This window comes from Leopardus geoffroyi, chromosome E1 (assembly GCF_018350155.1).
Source record: "Leopardus geoffroyi isolate Oge1 chromosome E1, O.geoffroyi_Oge1_pat1.0, whole genome shotgun sequence".
NCBI classification, from domain to species: Eukaryota; Metazoa; Chordata; class Mammalia; order Carnivora; family Felidae; genus Leopardus; species Leopardus geoffroyi.
This window is the reverse complement of record NC_059330.1, coordinates 38,066,478-38,081,445: the sequence shown is the minus strand read 5'-3', so window position 1 is coordinate 38,081,445 and position 14,968 is coordinate 38,066,478. Positions and strand designations below refer to the sequence as shown.

General features: G+C 54.7%; 1 protein-coding gene across 2 annotated transcripts in view; it reads right to left on the bottom strand.

Annotated features, from left to right (window-relative positions):
* LASP1 (LIM and SH3 protein 1) overlaps window positions 1–14,968 on the bottom strand; it is a 51,628-nt gene that overhangs the window by 11,636 nt on the left and 25,024 nt on the right. For both annotated transcript variants that reach the window (XM_045488646.1, XM_045488645.1), the window contains exons 3-4: window positions 10,602–10,686; window positions 3,235–3,342 (exon numbers count right to left, since the gene is read on the bottom strand). In XM_045488646.1, coding sequence (XP_045344602.1) covers window positions 3,235–3,342; window positions 10,602–10,686 — 193 coding nt within the window. The remainder of the gene's footprint in view (window positions 1–3,234; window positions 3,343–10,601; window positions 10,687–14,968) is intronic.

Genomic DNA, 14,968 nt, shown 5'->3' with positions numbered 1-14,968 from the left:
TGATCAGTACACACAGAGGTGTTTACTGCATGTGTTACCGGGTGTTACGTTTCACAGAAGAAGGAAAAGAATTGTATACAGAAAATCATCATGTAAGTAGAGACATAGGCAAATACAAGCAGAGCTTCTCTACTAGGCAGGGGCTTCCAGAAAAAGGGTGTCCACGACGAAAATTCCCCGGTCCCTTACAGCCGTTAGAGCTCATGACCAAAGGCCAGGATTCCAGAAGGATACACTGCATCCCAGAGGCCATCCCTGGCCTCTCAACGCTTTTGATGCCTTTCATGAAGACACAATCACCCCAGAAGTATAACTTACTAGCACCTTGCCTCAAAAGTTTTCACACATTCTCAGTACCCACAACGGCCCAATTTTTCAACCAAGCTTTCCTCTTTGCCTCTTCTTTAGCCACAAGGTGGAAAGGAGACAGGTCTGCCTTTACAGAAATGAGAATAACATTGACAACACTGAGCTGATGGATGACAGACCACACACGTCCAAAGTGTTGAAACACCACCGGGGGAGACCGGCCACTTTTTCAAAATGCTCTTGCTTGTAAATCCTCTAATCTGGAGCATATATTCCTCCAGGGAGGCAAATCTCATCTCTTTGCAAGATGCTCTGACCTCCCTGGAAACAGCTAACCTGGGAAGTGAGTGACAAACTATACACAGGATGCTATTTTGGATACAAAACAAAAGGTGTGGCTTTAAACACTATCTTTTCCCAAAACTCTTCTGGAGGTTGGGACAATTGAACAATGGCTCTAAGCATAGCTTCAAGTTCCCTTAGAGTTCGGGAGGCGGCCAGGCCTGACACCCTCTGACGAGGGCTTGGTGAAGTTTTTTCAGTGTTTTTGTTTTTATCTTTATTTTTTAAGGAGAGAGAGACAAGAGTGCAAGCAGGGGCGGGGCAGAGACACAGGGAGACAGAGGACCGGAAGCGGGATCTGCACTGACAGCAGAGAGCCCGATGCGGGGCTTGAACTCACAAACTGTGAGCTCATGACCCGAGCCGAAGTCGGACACTTAACCGACTGGGCTACCCAGGCGCCCCGAGTCTGCATTTTTAATAAACCTTGCCACGTGATTGTAGCATAGGTATTTGGAGGCCCGCATTTGACAGACTCTAACTGCATTCACCAAAACCAAGCGTCCTCCAGGTTCGTGGTCACACCTCAGAGGTCCCAGCTAAAGCTGCAAAAGCAGAATCGGGTCAGGTTCAAGTCACCTCCCCCAACTCAGAGCAGAGGACAATCAGCTAATTGCAGCCCTGTGGTTAACGAAAAGATAGTTATCTCCTTAGGTGTAGGTGTCCTGGCCACAGTGAGTTCTGTTACCAGGGCTCCTCAGATATTAACACCTCCAATAACTGGGTAGGGAATACTCTGGAAGCCTTCCAGAGAGGGAGGCAGAGATGACTGGGCTTGCTTGTCTTCTGCCCTCTAAAACCCACAGGCTGGAAGCAATGAGGGGATGTGCTGGGGAGCTGGGGTTGTGGAGGACAGCATGTGTCCTCACAGTGGAAAGCCACAGAAGCTGGGGAGTCAGGATGCCAGCTTTGTGAGCCATTCCAGGTTTTCCCCATTGCCCAAGGCTTTGCCCCCTCCCTCCCACTTGCCATGTGGAGAGTTGGAAGGCATAGACCTTCTTTAACCCTCTTTACCCTTCAGACGGTCTGGGCAGCATCAGCAGGGAAGCTCTAGGGTGTGGGGCCAGGCCCTGGCTTATAAAGAAGCAACTGAAACAGGCTTTATTTATGTGTGTATTCCAGGGGAGGGGTGGCGGCGGTGGTGGTGTGGACTAGAGCCCTCCCAGCCCAAAGGAAGCGCTCCATTTCCTCAAACCACAAATTTCAAACTGCAGGGCAACAGCCTCGTGGCAAAACCCGCTCTGTTACCCGTTCGGTTAAGTCTGCAACGAGCATCTTTACAAAATAAAATAAGACAGAAGATATCTGAATGCTCTCCAAGTAGTAAGGATTCTTTCACGTAAGTCTTGACTTGCTTTTCTCTCTAAATAAACAAGCGTGCCCGTTTGGGGCGTCGCTATGTGAAATGTATTTCGTAGTGTAGGTTGCAAAGTTTGACGGCCATGGGCTTGGGCGTGACGGGTGCTCCCCGGGTAGGTTCTGGCTCTGAAATCCACCTGAGCCGCTGTGGAGACCTTTCCCAGCACAGCCCCATCAAGGAGGCCGGGGGGAGGAAGGGGGAGGCCTGTGGAGCCCAGGGATGAGCGCCAGGTGGACCACCTGGCACCCAGGCCCTCAGCCCAGAGAGACACTGGGCAACCTGTTGACCCCTCCCTGTTCTAGCCATAAAGACAACTGTTTGCCGAGGCGTCCATTCGTAGGACCTCCCAGACGAGGGTGGCCAGGCCCACACTGCAACTCTGTGCCCCGGGACCCTGTGCACAGGTCCGCAGCCCATGTTCTGTGCTTGTGGCTCAAAGCAGCGCTCCGCCCCCACATACCCAAAACCCCCCAGGCAGCCTCCCCACAAAGGCAGAGCTGCACTGGCTGCTGGCTGCTGGCTCTACCAAGCAGGAAACCAATGCCTACCCCCTGGCCACAGGTGACATGGGCCCATCGATCTACCACCCACTCTCTATACCCAGTCCTGCCCTAGCCACACACGGCTGACCATCCCCAGCCCGGGAGGGCCAGGCCAGGGGGTACGGGGCCAGCCAGCAAAGCCAGCTGGGGTTTTTACACAGGAAGGAAGAGCAGGCTGAGGTGGGGGAGGAGGCCAAGGGAGGGTGGAAATGACTGCAATGTCAGCACCCAGAGACAGACGAGGGGGAGGCTGGCCCCTCCCCACCCCTGCCACCCAGTTATGACCTCTGTGTTTAGACAAAACAGTCAGTCTGGACCCTGACACCCACCATAGCCAGGAGGGGAAAGGAAACAAAGGAAAAACTTCAGAGAGGGTGGGGAGTGATGCAGCACCTAGGCCCATCCTGTCCACGTACCCCCAGAAGTATGGTGCTTTCAAGGCAGACATGCTCTGTGGGCAGAGGGCAGAACAGGGGAATACGGGGACACAGAAAAAAAGGCCTCTGGGAACCCCACACCCCTTCTTCCCTCTGCTCAAGCGGCTGCCACCCAGGCACACCCAGAAGGGCCGGGGGAACAGCGGCGAACTGGCCTCGTTCATGCCTGCCAGACCGGCAGGGAGGGGAGGAGCGGGGAGGGCAGCAGGTCAGTGCAGGTTCCACGGCGGGCAGGGGAGCATACGTTACTGATCTGGTCCTGGGTCTTCTTGATTCTCTGGAGTTCCGGCGTATCTGCCACCACACTGAAGCCTTTGCCCTTGTTCTTCTCAAACTCCTCCTTGTAGCGCACCTGGAGGACCAAGGAGGGGAAAGGGATTCGAGTGAAGGCGGGGCAGCAGAGAGGGCCCCAGCCTGTGGCCACCTTTGAGGCGGCAACCGGCCAGGAGAGAGATCCCGACCAGAAATCCCCCTGCAGCGACATCTATCACCCACCCCCAAACGCAGAGCAGAAGCCTTAGCCCAGAAGTGTTAGGCCGCTAACGATAACCCGTTAACACGTATTCAGGGCATTCCGAGCACCGAGTGCTTTACGTGAATTCTCTCATGTGAGTCTTACCGTGTTCTATTATTGGCTCCATCTTACAGATAAAGAAACTGAGCCAGAGCTAGGCAAAGTCCCCTGCCAAGGTCACACAGCTTGGCAATAAATATCCAGAGCCACCATGGTGCAAACTCTCATCTGTCAGGACTCCTGACCCTTCACCGCTAGCCTATCCTGCCTGCAAGCTATAGGAAGAAGGTTCTTTCCAGAGCTCCAAAGACAGCCCCAGCCAGGATGTGGCCCTACCCACTGAGAGCCCGGAGGAGTGTTTAAGCGACCAGCCGAATGAAGGCTGTGCCAAGGGACAGAGTTAGCACCCAGAGAGAAGGGCAGTGAGACAGCCACTCGAAGACTCCATCAATGAGTCTTTGACAGGCCTGGCGGCTTCCTGGAGACTCTTCTAAGGTCAATGCCACATGAGGGGATGAAATTGGCGGGGGACAGACAGGACTTCACAACAGGGTTCCTACCACCCCACCACTGCCTTCTTCTTCTGAGAAATCCACAGAAATTCAAGTATAGAGGGGCTCAAGTCGGACGTACGAAAGGACTTCCTGAACACTAATAGAACTGAAATATGAAAAATATCTTGTTTTCTCCTGGGGGGTTTGAAGCACAGAATGGAGGCTGGGAATGCCCATGGGACAGAGAACCGTTCGGCTTCCAGAGGCTTCACTGTCCCCCTCAGAAGCCAGCTGTTCCAACCCCACCAGCTGCCTGGATTTCCTCCATGGGGGCTGCTCCACTGTCCTAGAAGCAGGTCAGCCCAGGACACGAGGCCCAGGACCTCGGGAGTTTCCAGGATGGGACGTCCGGGCAGCTCCCAGGCATGGAGACATCTGGCCACAGGGCTGAGCTGCACCCTGACCCGACCGACAACACACACGTATAAATCTGTGGCCACACCTGTCAGTTCCTCTGCACAACCCCCCAGGGGTCAGAGGTCCTTGTCCACCGTCTGGAGCCCAGCTTACCCATCCATGGGGTTCTTCATCCTAAAAAGGTTTCAGAAGCTCCTCCGTTCTGATCCAGACTAAAATCAAAGGCCTGGATATGCCAGTTCCCATCAGACTGGAAGTTAATGCAGTAAATACAAGTACTGACCCACCCCAAGGGCCCAGAACTGCCTCCAGCGTCACCTCTTCCAGGAAGGCCTGGAGCAGCAGGGCAACTTTTTGTGTTGGAGGTAGAGGGACCCTTTGGGAAAGGGGCATTAGGGAGGGGAAAGCATTAGAGCCAGAAAATTACAGCTCCAGATGCAGAAGCCCCAAATCCAAGGTCTCTGGCCTCGGTTTCCTCATCTGTAAAAGGGCTGTCACAGGAATCAGTTAAAATATGGAGAGGGGGGCTTCCCGTCACCGAGCATGGGCAAAGAGCCAGAGGGAGCTGGTTCTAACACAGGCGCAGTCTCCCACTTGCTAAGTGATCTCGGGCAAATGACTTAACCTCTTGAGCCTCCGTTTCCAATCTGTAAAATGGGGATAGTACCACTCATTCCAATCAATGGTACAGACTACAGACAGTGGCCCTCACACAGCAACTGCATCCTGAAGCATCCTGAAGCAAGGCAGGGCTCAATACCCACTGAGAGGGCAAGCGTGGAAGTGCTCTGTCAACGTTCAAAGTGCCTGAACAAGCGCCAGACCCCCATTCTCTCCTCCACTTCCTGGCCTTGTAAGGGTCAGGCCCCTAATCCAGGGGAATAATTGCCATGGCGACACCACAATGACATCAGCTAGTTCCCAAGCTCAGGAACTGCCTCTCCCTCCCTGCCGGGGAAGGAGAATTCATTTCACTCCTGGCACAGGCAGTCAGATAGGGCGGGGCTGGGGTGGAATGGGGGCTGAGAAAGGATGGAGGGAGGTCTGGGCTCGGCACCTCTTTGCTGTATGTCACTAGGTAAGTCAGTCTCCCTCTCTGGAATCCCCTGAGCCGGGGGCCGGCCAGCTGATCTCTAAGAGCCCACCCAGCTCTGGAGTTTGTGACCATTTTTATGTACCTGCAGGCCTTAATTATGAAGAATCAAGGTGAGAGACATTCTCTGAGAGGCCTTTTGGTGCTGGAGCAGGTGCACAGGGAAAAGGTCGAGAGCCAGGAGTGCAGGGAGGGCCCCGCTGCCTAGAGCCCCTCTGTCCGGGTTCCCTTGTCACCCAAGCAGGAGTGTTTGCCCTCATCTGGGATGGCTCGCCAGGACGTGATGGGGGTCTCGGAGGGAAGGGACCTGCCCAAGGTCATTCAGCCTAGTTGTTGGTAGGGTCAGGGTGCAACTCAGCACTGTGGGCGGATGACTCCATGCCCAGGAACTGCCTGGGCCTCCCATCCTGGAAATTCCCAAGGCGGGGCCAGATCTGATGCCGGAGCAAAGGAGGTACAAATGTAAGTGTTTGTCACATGAGTGGTGACTGAACTGAACAAACACAAAATCTCCCAACAGCATAATTTAGAACATAACTGCGTTGCTGACGTAACATAAAAGATCGTGACTTAAAAAAAAAAAAAAAAAAATTGTTGTCTGGAAAAAAAGAATACAATACCAACAATTTCCACCGACTATGTGCCTACTATGTGCTGGGCGCCCATACGATGTAACCCACCCCCTTCTAACAGAAAAGAAATCAGTTTTAAAATTAGACAGACACAGATGGGGAGGAGAACTAATGGGAAAGTCAGTGCTGGAAGCAATCATGAAAAGGTCATTGTGTCTACTCCCCAGCTTCATTGTGCCCAGGCTCCATTTCCTCTCCTTTCCAGGAGAATAGTTAATAGTGAACATTTATTGAGTGCTGACTCTATGCCAGGAACTGTTCTAAATGCCTAATATATACTAATATCCTCACAATAACCTTTGGAGAAAGGTAAGCCCCATTTTACAGATGAAGACACTGAGGCTCACTCAGGAAGGTGAAATAACTTGCCCAGGGTCACACAGCTAGTGGTGGCAGACCCAGGATTTGACCTTCAGCTGGTTTAGGTAAGAGTGACAGAAGTGGGGCGCCCGGGTGGCTCAGTCACTTAAGCGTCTGACTTTGGCTCAGGTCACGATCTCAAGGTTTGTGAGTTCGAGCCCCACATCAGGCTCTGCGCTTCCAGCTTGGAATCTGGACCCTGCTTCAGATTCTGTGTCTTTCTCTCTCTCTCTCTCTCTCTCTCAAAAATAAATCTCTAAACATTAGAGTGACACCAGTATGCTGCCTCCTGTGCTGGTCACAGACCACACTCTCCTGTGCCTCAGGGCATTTCTCACTCTGTGCTGGGACTGCCCAGCACCACGGGGGTGTGAGATGGGGGAAAAAATGAAAGAGGCATTCTCTTTGCACTTCTGCAGGGCCTCAGAGGGCCACACAGACACCCCCAGCTCAGCCCCACCCCAAAGATGTTGCCTCTCTGCTCAACCTGGGGACTGGAGGTGGGAGAGCTACTTCGGGTAGGGGATACAGCTGGGCCCCAGTCTCCCATTCCCTGCTTCAGCCAGGCCCGGGCAGGACCACCCAGAAGGTCATTTCTGGTCAGTTCTGTGGTTACCTCCTCCGCAAGGGAGGCTCCAGGTGTCCCAGACACCCAAAGTACCACTTTGGGAACCAAACTGGAGACAGGAAAACAAATAAAGTTGAAATAGCACCAGCGGCTTCCAGAGGAGAGGGCTGAGACACACGCACCCAGGCCAGGAAGGGGCCCTGGAAAGAGACCAACTGACACCCTGGTGGGGTGGGGCACGGTAGGCAGAGGAGGCTCCCACTTCCCTTCCTGCCAGCCACAGACTGCTCTAGCAGGCCCTGCCCCCACAGCAGCCACAGGAGCCAGAACCTGTCACCACCCCCGGTCAGGCCCACTCATCCCTTCCAAACCCAGTGCATCGGCCAGCCCCGGACCTCCAGGCGACTGGGCTTTGCTGTCCCCATTTTACCAGGGAGGGGAAAAAAAGCTATGAGAGAAAAGCGGCCAGGCTCAGACCACAGAGCTGGGGGCGAGGTAGAAGGAAGACAGAACCAGGCTTGCAAAGAAGGCAGGGGCCCTACCCCCCACCCGCCACCTACCCCAGTCCAGAGCCCCGACTCCGTGACTCACACCCCACGCGGCAGAAGCAAGGGGAGAGCTGGGGTCAGTTCCACCCACTCCCTGCCTGCCCCCCAGCCCAGCTCCAAGGCTCTGAGTATGTCCAAAAGGCTCACGAGAATCACCAGGGCAGTCAAAAGGCAGATTCCTGGGCCCTGCCCAGAACTACCAACCAGAAACCTCTTGGGTAGGGCCTAGGAATCTGTATTCCAGTACGCACATGCACGCACGTGTCTGTGTGTGTGTGTGTGTGTGTGTGTGCATGTGTGTACACACACACACACTCTCTCTCTCTCTCTCTCTCTCTCTCTGTCCCCCACCACTGGTAACGGCATCCTGTGGGTCAAGAGTACCAGGCTGGGCACCACGTCAGACTACAGAATTGGTAAGAGCAAAGGGTTTGAAATCTGCTTCTGTCACTGGGCTCTGGGCAAGGGGCCTAGCCTCTCTAAACCTGTGTCCCCATCTGTAGAATGGGGACAAAACAATCCCTCTTTCATCAGGTGGTCATAAGGATTAAATGAGGTCAGGGCCTGGCCCTCAGCGAGGACCGCATGGAGAATGGCCGCCATTCTCACAAGGTCCTCAGCCTGCCCGAGAGACAGGAGGAGCCTGGGAGCCCAGGAGGTGAGCAGCAGGCCAGGCCCCTGGGGAACAGGGAGCAAAGGCAGAGGAACCTTTGGAGCCTGAGCACTGAGCGCTTCCTCCTACAGACCCCGCCCCTCAGGGATCTGGTTCCAGGGGCAAAAAGAGCTACAGCCGTGCTTTTGTGGGACTGACAAAGGCTGAGGGAATTAATAGGGTTTGAATTTCTCCTCCTGAGAGTAGGTGTGTGTGTGTGTGTGTGTGTGTGTGTGTGTGTGTGTGTGTGTGTCTGCCCTGGCCTCTGCCTGAGTGTGTGCACATACTCTCACACCTCTGGACCCACACCTTGCCAAAGACCTAATGTCCCCTCCCCATACCTCTTCTTCCAGGTTCCTCTGATGGGGCCCCCACCAACTGGGGATCTGACCGTCCCTCTCAAGCTGTGGGGGGAGTCCGGGTCACCCTGGATGCTGTGGCCTACCCACCCCCCGAAGCCCCCTCCACCTCTGGCCCCAGGGGGCCTTCTACTGGATTGGGAGGCCAGGGCGGTAGTACGCGGCTCACCAAGGAGGGTCTGGCCAAAATCTTCCCTGTGTAGACTAGGCCCAGGCCCCAGAGCTGCCTCAGCCCCTCTCCCTGCCAGCTGGACCACCCTGACCTCCTCAGCTGGCAGGGGTCTGGTATCCATACCGGCTCCCCCTTAACTACAGGTTTCAGGCCAAGCAGGGTCCGCCTCTGGGCTGGCAGATGTAAGCTGCTGCTGAGGGAAAAACCAGCTTCCCCTACTTGCTCCCAGCTGCTGTGGGAAACAGGGGAGGCCTGAGCCTCAGGCCTCACCAGGGCTGTACATGGTCAAGGTCACTGTACTTGGGAGTGGAAAAACCAGAGGCCAGATCCTGCAACTTCATTTACTGGGCGTGTCAACAGGCAAAGCCTCAGTTCCCTCATCTGATATCCCCCAGAGTGGGGTCAAGGATCCATGAGGCAAAGTAACTAAAAGCACTTGCTAAACTATAAATGTTCCCAGCAGCACGAGGAACTATCGTGTTTAGCATCAAAGTGGAGACAGTGTTCCTTAGGGAGCTGGGTGGAAAACGGGAAAGAGCACAAGTCTCAGAATTAGATAAACCGGCTTTCAAAGTCAGCAGCATCCCTTCCCTCTTCCCTAAAGTAGAAGTGACCTTAGAAGCGACCTTGCCAGCCGCACAGGCTGAGAACCGAGGGAGCTTCGATGCCCAGGGCATCGGAGGCTCAACAAGTTAGTGGTTAACAGTGTTATTACCCCTACTACCACTGTCTGATCTTAGCAAGCCCCCTAATATCTCTGGGCCTCTGTTTCCTCATCTGCACCACGGGAAAAACACAGCACCTTCCTCACAGCTGCCGGGAGGAGTCAAGGAGAGAGTGCGCCCACAGCCCCAGGCAGCACAGGGCTGGTCCTCCTTCGAGCAACCTACTAGGAGACAGGGCCCCAGAGAGGTCATGTTAACATCAGACAGCAGGAGCCCCACTCCGGAGGGATCAGGAGAGATCCCCCTCTGTGGCCCAGGGGGACCTCCCAACATGTTCCTGGCCTTGGGCACCCTGCCCACTTGGCTAAGTCCCTCAGGGGGTCTCTGCAGAAGCCCCGCCCTGCCCTGCCCCCCTCTTCACAGTCCAGCCTAGGTTTGTCCCAGGAGCCCTCCCAGACCACTAGGGAGAGTGACCTGTTCAGGTCTCAGGGCTCTGGATCCTTTGCTTATTCCTCAGTGTCCCCTAAAGACCGAGTTCTCCCTGGGGCACCAATCCATCTCCCCCCTCTCCACCCCCCACAGTGGCACGCACCACTCCCCACAAAGCAAGTGCTCAAGAAAACCAGGCCCAAGGAGACAAAGGTAGGACAGGCCCCCAGGGCGAGGCCCCCTTCCCAGAGGCCCTCTGAGGGGTGGAGGAGGTTTGCAGACATGGCCATAAAGAGCCGACTGACCTCAGGCTGGCACCAGCCTGGAGAAGTGAGTCCCCTCCTTTGGGGGGCGGGGGGGGGGGTGGGTTGTGAGTGGAGAGGAGGGAGAAGGAAACAGCTTCCTGGAGGAAGTGGGCTTTAGAGGCCACACCATAGTTCCTGGAGCAGAAAGAATCAGATACCGATACCTCCCCAGCCCACTTTAGGTAGAAAGAGGAGGGGGCATGCCTTCCTCCACTCCTTTGATAAAGGCAGGAAATAAGAAGCAACTGGTGCCCGGGTGGGGGCAGGGAGACAAGGCAAGTACCAGGATTTCAGCACCCTGGCCTTGCTTCGTAACCACAGGGGGAAGGAGCCCTTGCCAAATCCAAGGGTTACAACAGCCCTCCCTCACTGTCAGGCCGCAGGGCCAGCCCCACCCCCTCACCTGACTCTGGAGCTCGCTCTGTTGCTTGAGGCGGAGGTTTTCCGGGGTGTCAGCCACCATGGTGAAGGACTGCTTGGGGTAGTGTCTGCAGGACAGAGAGAAAACAGAGTAGAGGTCACTCTGGAGAAGGGGCAGGAGCCTCCTGGCTTCTCAGAGACATGACTCTCCTGGAAACTTCCTCTTCTCCGCCAGCAGCCCCTGTCCCTGCCCCAGCAGCGCGAGCACGATGTGCATCACCCTTGGCTGAGGGGAGGCAAGCGCTTCTCAGATTTAGCCGGGGCGGAACTGGGAAGACAACATCAGGCCCAAGTGGCTGGCCGGCCATGGAGAACTGTCCTGAGCCAAAGGGAGGCCCTAGGGACAGTGTCTGAGGGTTTCGGATGACCCTTATTTGGGGATAATCCACGCCTTAGAATCTCGTGTGCAGGGAGGTTGAGTGGCCTGGGCCACCCAGGACGGCCCAACTAGACTGGGGAGACGATAGAGCAGAGGTCAGGACAAAGCTTTCAGCTAAAACCAGAAATGGGGACCAAGCAGAGGAAGGGCAGGGGGGGTATAGAGACAGAAGTAAAAGGGAATGGAAACAAAACAAATGAGCAAAGAAGGAAAAGAGAGAGACAGAGAGAGAGAGAAACCAAGAAACAGACTCTTAACTGTAGAGAATACTGATGGTTACCCGAGGGGAGGTGGGTGGGGGGATGGGTAAAATAGGTGATGGGGACTAAGGAGTGCACCTGTGATGAACACCAGATGATTAAAATAAGAACTTAAGAAAAAAAAAGAAGAAGTAAAGGAGAATGGGACATACATATGGGGGGGGGCTTCCTGGGGGAGGTGGTGAAAGAGAGAAAATGCACACATCCAGAGTGGTGTTTCAAAGGGCCAACAAGGGCTAACTTAACTGGAGGTGAGAAATCAGCTGGACTCGGAAAGTCAGCTTGAGGCCTTCAAGTGCCAGATTAACACCGTAACAAAGGTTGATGTTCTCCTCGTGCCTTACTTAGTTCACCAAATCCTCACAAATGCCCTATTTTCCCACTTTGACAGAAGGGAGAACTGAGGCTCAGAGAGGTCGAACAATGTGGCCAAGGCACACAGCCAGTAAGTGGTAGCATCTAAATTTGCACCCAGTCTGCCCAGGGCCCAGCATCCTGAGCCAAACCCTCCAATTGGCAGACACGGGACAGACCAGGAGCCTGTTCCCCAGAAAGAGGGCTGGCCTGGAGGTAGCTGGAACCAGGGCAGCCCTCAGAGCCAAGCCTGTAGTGACCTCCAGGATCATGCAGTCACACCTCCTCATTTCCCAGAGGAGGAAATAGCGTGCTGGGACCACGCTCTTAATACTTACCTGTTATCATAATTAACTTCTTTATCACATCGGTTTATTGCCCTCTCTCTACTTCTCCAGGAAACGAGGGGTTTTCGGTCTCTTTTGTCCACTGATTAACCTCAAACTCCTTAGAACAGTACCTGGTATTCAACGAACATTTGTCGGATACACCAGGCACTGAAGCTGGACCAAGACTAGAACTTGGATCTCCTACATCCCACTGGGTCATCACGAAGTCCCCCAGCAAACCAGCTAGAGGAGACGTAGCGCTGAATCACTGTGGCTTGTGGGTATGTGCTGGTATGTGAAATGGCTAGGGGGCCACATGGGTCCCAACTATTTCAGGGACTAGTGAGTGGCTTCTCTGAAAAGGAGCTGAGGTCCGGCTATTTTGCAGCCCTGGGTGACCACACCTCACCATGACTGTGACCACCTGCAGATCTCCGATTCACACGCTGTCCTCAGGTAAGAGACGGATTGCTTCCTTCCAGGCATGTTTCATCCCAGCGGGCTGACATGCGCCCTAGAGCCGGAAATGAGCGCAACCGCCCCCCCCCCCCCCGCCACTCCTGTGTGCTCCCTAGAGCTGGGAGGTTCTTGCTGGCACCACCCTGAGCCAGTGCTACCTATAAACACATAACTTCCCTGTGAGCCACCACTTGTGAAGGGTAGGACTTTGGATTTGCACAACTAAACCAAGGTGAGGAGGAGTGTGTGACCAGAATGGACACAGTGTTGGACTCTGGTCCTGCCACTGACTCTCTGGGTGACTTTGGCAAATCCTTTTTGCTTCTGGGCTGGTTTCACTGTCCTGGACCTAGGTGATTCCAGCTCTGTCCCCCCACCCCCACCCCAGCCTCCACTGCCACACCTGGGTCCTGGCTCCCAGGTCACTTCAGGCCCTCAGCTCCCCCCGCGGAGGGAGGGAGGGATGAGACTGAAAAGCAAACACAGGTGCCTGCAGCTGGCAACAGAAATGGCCCGTGGATGACTATGGGGCTAAGGCTACGGTCCGGTCCCCGGGCTTGGCCCAGCTGCAGGAAGCTAGGGCCACCCACAGCTGAGGAGCTCCATTCAAAATTGCTTAGCAGTTCCAGAAAAAGGGAGGATCAACCAGGAGTCTGTTCCTAGAGACTAGAAAGATAACAGCAGGAGGGATCCAAGTAAGATCTCCAGCGGAACTGGCTAACCCTGAGGTCCTGGCAAGGAAGGCTTCAGAGATGACCCTCCCACCAGATCAGAGCCCTTCTGAAGGTGTCACGGGGTGCGGGGTATGGTGAGGAGAGCATCTGCAGGTAGAGAATCCTGTGGCAGAGAGAGGTGAGGTCTTGAAGCAAGGGCACCATGAGGAAGACATCCCAGCAGCTGTGGCCTGGAACTTGAAAGGTCAATTCTGAGATAGCACTGCTTAGCATCTGGGGGGGGAAGGCTGGCAGGCTCAGCAAACACATGTGCTCTGGAGCGAATCTGCAAACCTGGGGTTTCTAATTTGCCTACATGTACAAGGTTAATTAAAAAAAAATTTTTGGGGGGGGGGGGCGCCTGGGTGGCTCAGTCGGTTGGGCGGCCGACTTCGGCTCAGGTCACAATCTCGCAGTCTGTGAGTTCGAGCCCCGCGTTGGGCTCTGTGCTGACCGCTCAGAGCCTGGAGCCTGTTTCAGATTCTGTGTCTCCCTCTCTCTGCCCCTCCCCCGTTCATGCTCTGTCTCTCTCTGTCTCAAAAATAAATAAACGTTAAAAAAAAATTTTTTTTTTGAAAAAAAAAATTTTTTTTTTTAAGTTTATTGATTTATTTTGAGAGAGAGCAAGTGCCAGTGGGGGGAGGGAGAGAGAGAATCAGAAGCAGGTGCACCGTCAGCATGGAGCCCGACATGGGGCTCAATCTCACAAACCACAAGATCGTGACCTGAACTGAAATCAAGAGTCCGCCACTTGGGGCGCCGCGTGGGTGGCTCAGGTGGTTAAGCGTCTGACTTCAACTCAGATCAAGACCTCACAGTTCACGGGTTCAAGCCCCGCATCGGGCTCTATGCTGACCGCTCAGAGCCTGGAGCCTGCTTCAGATTCTGTGTCTGTCTCTCTCTGCCCCTCCCTCGCTCATGCCGCATCTCTGTCTCTTAAACAATAATAAACGTTAAAAAATTTTTTTTTTTTAAAAGCCGCTCAAAGGACAGAGCCACTCAGGCACCCCCTGAATGTACAAGGTTAAAATGGAGCTCCTGTTCCAGTGGCCCAAGGACAGCCAGACACGTGTGCACCTGACATGCACCGCCCACCCCCCCACTGCAGTTCTGAGGCTCCTACAGCATACACGCTGTGTTGTTCCTCACACACGATGAATACATAGATGGGCCCCCTGCAGTGATGCACGTCCCGTAGCCACTGGAGCCAGAAGATCCACGCATAACAGCCCACATTCCAGGCCACATTCACACATCTCCGACAGGCCACCAGAAGGGCATCAAGAGACCCTCCCAAAAGGCAGTGAGTGCCTCTGGATGGGATTGTCAGGTATTCATCACCCTCTCTTTGGAGACACCACGACCCCCAGGTTTTAGCCCCCGACAGCCAGAGCACCAATCGCATCAGAAGGGAGGGGAGACCAGCCTAGATGTTCACGCAGCTTAATCTGGCAGGAAGGGGGGATGTGGGGGAGACTTTAATCCTGCATTAGATTAACTAGATTAAAGAGGAGCTCCAGAACCTCCAATCTCTTACCCTGCCCCCCGGAGCCCCAACCCTAAGCCAGAAGAAGGCAGGCAGACATCTATTCCTCCTACTGGGTCAACCCTGTCCCCTCCCCACAGCCCCCAGCCCTGGCGAGACAACCCTGTCTTTCCCTTCCCCTGCTCACTGCGCTTCAGGTTCCCATGGCAACCCCATCCTCAGCTCCAGGCAGGAGAGCGGCAGAGCAGGAAGACAGAGAGAGTCTGTGGGGGTGGGGGAAGAGGCGCAGACAGCAAGGGTGTCCTCAGCTGTGGAGTAGCTCATGAAGGCCAAAACCAGGAGGCCGTGAACGCAGGATCCTTATAGACAA